The following is a 5,919-nucleotide window of genomic DNA, read 5'->3' as shown; positions in this document are numbered from 1 at the left end:
AGAAATATATAATATATTATTATTATTATTATTATTATATATATATATATATATATATATATGTATATATTTTTTTTTAATGTCTATCATACATACAAATTTTTATTTTAAGACACATATTTATATAATGATGTAACAATTTGAATTCTTTAAAAAAAAAAAAAAAAAAAAAAAAAGAGAGAATCCATTTGTCAATATAAAAAAAAAATATATATATATATATATATATATATATTAATTTCACATATCGATGAATAAATAAATTATTAAGTACATATTTATATTTTCTTATATGTAACAGATATGTATGTGTAGGCTCATAATAAACTTCAACATAAAAATAAAGGCCTTAAAATTTAACATGATAAAAAAAAAAAAAAAAAATATGAACACGTATACATGTGCACCTATATAAGCTTGCAATCATAAGTCAGTATTATATTTTACATATAAATAAATAAATAAATATAAATATAAGCACATATATATATATATATATATATATATATATATATATATGTTGTATGGTTGAGAGTATCCATCCTATACATGATTTATTTGTTTATTTATTTATTTGTTTATTTATTTGTTTATTTATTTATTTGTTTATTTGTTTATTTATTTGTTTATTTATTTATTTATTTATTTATTTATTTATTTATTTGTTTATTTGTTTATCCTTAATTTTAATTTTTCCAGTATATACATTTTAAAATGTGGCTGTGTAAAATAATTGGATGCATAATCATATACATCATTTGGTTTTTCTTTTAATATATCTGATATAAATATATGAATTATATATTTAAGAATTTTATTTTTTTTTAAATACATTTCATTTTGTATAATTTTATTTATTTTTAAATTCTCGATTTGTTTTTTTTGCTTGTCACTTAAATTGAAAAAAAAAATTTTCTTTTTTTCTTCTTTTTCATGGTCTTGAATTTTTTCGAACGATATATGTTCATTGATTTCTTACACGACACAAAAATATATAAATAAATAAATAAATAAATAAATATATATATATATATATATGTTAATCAATAATCATATTTATCTTTTATTATTTATTCCTTACCCTTTTCCGTATTGTCATTACTCAAATTATTACATAAGAAATAAGTAGAATGTATCTGGTCAATAGGAAACAAATTATTATTAACATCCACTTTTAAGGATATAGGTTCTTTATTTATTCCTTCGTCATCTCTTTCATGGTATAGTTCATCTTCATTTTTTATATAATCATTAAATAAATTTCTTTCGTTTTTATTTTTAGATGTATTAAATCTTCTCATTGAAATTAATTTTTTTTTTTTTTTTTTTAATATGTATTTATTTTAAAGCGATAAGTTTTGTACGTTATTCAAAGTTCGTGTCTCATATGTGTGTTATATGAGAATATAGGAACATTATTCTTTTATCTTTTTTTTATACTATAAATATAAATAAATAAATAAATAAATAAATAAATATATATATATATATATATATTATTTATATTTATTTATATTTATTTATTATTTTATTTTATTTTATTTTTTTTGAATAACATATGAGTTCAAATGTTCGTATTTTTATATGAGTATAAAAAAAAAATATAATGCGGAGGACAATTTTTTTTTTTTAAACACAAGGTGTGCAAATTAAGGTAAAACAAAAAAAATAAAAAAATAAAAAAATAAAATAAATAAATAAAAGAATACAATATAATATAATAATAATAAATCAAATTAAATATTATTTAATTAAAAAGAACGACATTTGTACAATATAACAATGTGACAAAAATAATCAAAGTATATAAATATTTATATAATGTAGACAAATCATAAATCATTATAACATAATATAATATAATATAATATAATATTATTTATTTATATATTTATTTATTTATTTATTTATATATGTATGTATAATATATATGAATTAAAAAAAAAAAAAAAAAAAAGTGTAAATGTTGTCTTCATTTTTTTTTTTTTTTTTTTTATTTCATTTGATCATAACGTTTCCCTTTCTTAAATTTCCCAGCATATATAGAAAGTTTTTTGGAACTTTTAAAATTTTGTAGAAATTTTTTTAGCAAACATACTAGTATCCATTCATTTAAATTATCAAAAAAGGATATTAATATATTTATATACATATATGTATGTTGTAATATTGATTTTAATATATCTGGTGTGATTTTATAGATGGAGAATATTATTTTCATATCTTCTTCATTTAAATATAAAAATAAAAGTATGGATAAATATAATTTACTATATTTCCTTTCAAGTTGTGAATTGGAAAAGTATGTTTTTTTCTTTTGATTATGTTGAGAATTCAAATTTAACATATTAATTAAATCACTATCAAAATTTAATGTTTGGAATATAATATTTTTTGTATAATTATCCGAGATTAATGATAATAGATTTTTTATATGTGAAAACTCATAATTAAATGATACGATATTAATGTTATAAGATGAACATATGTAACATAAATGAAATTTATTATATAAATATATTTTATCATACATACGTATTTCATTAATTAAGTCTACACCTATAGATAAATTTAAATTACTTATACATAAAGAACGACAAAAATTTGTTATTTTTATCTTTTCATTATGTATTTCTATACACTTATGTTTTAATAAATTATCTAATACTTTATATATTTCATTTTTTTTGTTATGATAAAACAATATTTCATCACATGTAAAATAATTTAAATTTATATTAAAATAAAATGAATATGATGTATGTATATTCTCTTTTAATATTTCATTCTTATTTTCTTTTTTATCTTCTTCTGTCTTACTTATGGGACTCACATTTTCTCCATGTGTAAAACCACGCTGATTATTATTATAAAGTGTATAGGAATTTTCAACATTTTTATCATCATCTCCATATATATTACCAACACAATAAATATTTTCATCCATGTAATCATCTTCTTTATTATGGTTCTTCCTTTTTGTTGCTGTTTCCTCTGTAGATGTGCTATCACGATGAAGAGTATCAAAAATTCTCTTGACACGAATCGCAGGGATATCTTTCTGATCCTTACCTTCTTTATATGTATATATCGAAGGACTTGCATTCATTTCTTGTTTTAATGTATTTAATATGGTTTCGGTATAATACAAGGAAAAAGAAAACATATGAATAATATCATAAAATGATATATATTCCTTTTCGTTATATAAACATAAAAATTCAATAACATATTTTTCTAATTCTTCAAAAGTGTTTGCATGCATTGTACTTTTAATATTTGTAAATGTCTCTTTAAATATATTTAACATTTTCTTTTCATATTCTTTATCCACAAAAATAAATGAGTCTCCTTTTTTTAATCTAGCTGCACGACCAATCATCTGTTTATATTGTGTATTTGTTAAAAAATTCTGAGCAACAAAAGGGGATGAAATAATAACTCTATCTACAAATAAATTTAATCCAACCGAAAGGGTTGATGTACAAGTTAATAAAAATAAGGTTTTTTCTTTATAAGCAATCTCTAATAATCGTTTAATTGAATGTGATATATCGCTATAATAATAACACACTCCATTCGATATTAATTTATGCATTTTTTCATATATACATTTGTCTATATTATATATTTTTTCTTTTAATTCTTTTCTTTTCATTTCTATATATTCTGGTATGGGTAAACTTCTTAAGGTACTGAGATATTCATTTATTAGGTTAATATAAAATTCGCACATTTTTTTCGTAGAACAAAATATTAATGTATTCAAGTTGTTAATATAACTATGTAAAGAAAAATATAATAAAGAATTAATTAAGCTAGTATTTAATGTATTATATTTATTTTTATTCTGATTCTTTTTATTAAGAAAGCACATAATACTATTCTTACTATTTGTTTCACAAATTAATTTTTCTTTTTCTTTTATTATATAATTAATATGGTCATCAAGAGAACCTTTTTTTTCTGTGTGCACGTATTTACTTTGTGATAAATGTTGTGAATTCTTAATATTCGATATGGAATCATTATGACATGAGTAAATAGGATTCTTTATTTGGTTCTTATTATTAAGCATACGTTCATAGTTACACTTATCATTATTATTATTAAGATGGTGATTATCGATATAGCTACCATTGGCAGAAAGGTTGTTACAGCTATTTTCATTTCTATAATTTTCTTGATGATTTATATTATGATGCATGTTATTATGACCACTACTTCTCATATTATTAGGATAATTATTTTTATTACAGGTGTAGGTCAAACTAATGTTTGATAAGTGCATATTGTTGTAGCTGCTATAACTTCTGTTATGATTTAAAATGGATGGACACATATTATTCATGCTATTATAATTATCATTATAATAATTATTATTATTATCATTATAATTATCATTATAATTATTATTATTATTATCATTATAATTATCATTATTATTATCATTATAATTATCATTATTATTATCATTATAATAATTATTATCATTATAATTATCATTATAATTACCATTATTATTATCATTATAATTGTTGATGGTATCACTTTCTTCAACACTACTAAAATAACTATAACTTACTGTATTATTATTACTAGATGAATACTTACTACTATGATTACAATTTATTCTTTTATTATTGTTTGGTTCGTACGAATAACTCCTTCCTCTATTATAACTTGATCTTTTATTGTTTCCACTAGATTGTTTTCTTTCTTCCTGACCACCAGCCATAAATAGATGACTAGAATTCATCACCATCATATCAATATTATTATTATTATTATTATATATATTAATATCTTTATTTAGATATTGCAATGAAGACTTCGATGTATTCATCCTATTCGTTTCATGAAATTTTTGATTTTGAAAAGATGCCGATTCATTTTTTTGTACTTTTTCGTCATAACATGTATCATTAAAACTAAATAGATTACAAGTGTTATAAAATTTCCCATCTTGTACTTTTTTATATACATTAAAATTACATACATAATGTTCTTTTATTTCTTGTGGGCGATAAGTAGAGATATAAAATTTAGCTTTCATCCATTTTTTTAATATAGAGATATTATTTAATGTACCACTCATACATATAATTTTTATGTGACATATTTTTTTATTCATATATAATATTTTTGAAACAATATTTTCTATATATATTCCTCTACCTTTTTCATTAATATGATGAAATTCGTCTATTATAACAATAATGTTGTCATTCTTTAAATCTTCTGAATTGTTATTATTATTGCTACAATTAGATGATATATTACTTTTTATATTATATTTATCAGATTTATTATCATCGTATAATTTCCTTTTGTTTAAATAATTATTAAATTTTTCATATGTACATAATATTATATCATTTTCTTCTATTTCAACACCTATCCTTATATTGGTACCTTTACAAATATTTTTTAAATATATCATTTTTTCGTTTATTAAGGAATTTAATGGAAATAAGAAAAATATTTGTTTTTTTCTATTTTTTATCTCTTCAAATATAAATAATTCGGTAACTAAAGTTTTCCCACCAGATGTTGGAGCTACACATATAAAATTCTCTCCTTTCTCCCAGTTTACTTTTCTTAATTCTCTTAAACATTCATCTTGCCATTCATATAATTCTTTTATTTTTTCTTTCTTATAATTATCTATTATTATAGGATTCGTAACATAATGATCAATACTATAATCCTTTTTTATTAAATTCTTACACACATCTTTCAATTTTTCGTTCTTCTTCTCATCCCACTCAAATATTTTATTCTTATCAATTATATTCTCTAAATTCTGAATCCAATTCTTGTTCATTTTAACCAAAAAAAAAAAAAAAAAAAAAAAAAAAAAAAAAAATTATATAAATAAAAATAAAATTAAAATTAAATATAAATATAATTTTTTAT

The 5,919-nt window shown here is 19.1% G+C and overlaps 2 protein-coding genes across 2 annotated transcripts; both read right to left on the bottom strand.

Moving 5' to 3' along the window:
* Positions 1–666: 666 nt before the first annotated feature.
* On the bottom strand, positions 667–1,301 carry PRSY57_1424800 (hypothetical protein; the record flags this gene model as incomplete). Its single annotated transcript, XM_012909848.2, has 2 exons — positions 667–974; positions 1,082–1,301. 2 exons carry the CDS (start codon positions 1,299–1,301, stop codon positions 667–669), a joined length of 528 nt encoding a protein of 175 aa, XP_012765302.2.
* A 692-nt stretch (positions 1,302–1,993) lies between these two features.
* PRSY57_1424700 (DEAD/DEAH box helicase, putative) lies at positions 1,994–5,827 on the bottom strand (the record flags this gene model as incomplete). Its single annotated transcript, XM_012909847.2, has 1 exon — positions 1,994–5,827. The coding sequence occupies one exon, from the start codon at positions 5,825–5,827 to the stop codon at positions 1,994–1,996; it is 3,834 nt and encodes a 1,277-aa protein (XP_012765301.2).
* Positions 5,828–5,919: the final 92 nt, after the last annotated feature.

The sequence above is a fragment of the Plasmodium reichenowi genome, chromosome 14 (genome assembly GCF_001601855.1).
Source record: "Plasmodium reichenowi strain SY57 chromosome 14, whole genome shotgun sequence".
NCBI lineage: Eukaryota > Apicomplexa > Aconoidasida > Haemosporida > Plasmodiidae > Plasmodium > Plasmodium reichenowi.
This window is presented reverse-complemented; position numbering and strand designations above follow the sequence as displayed.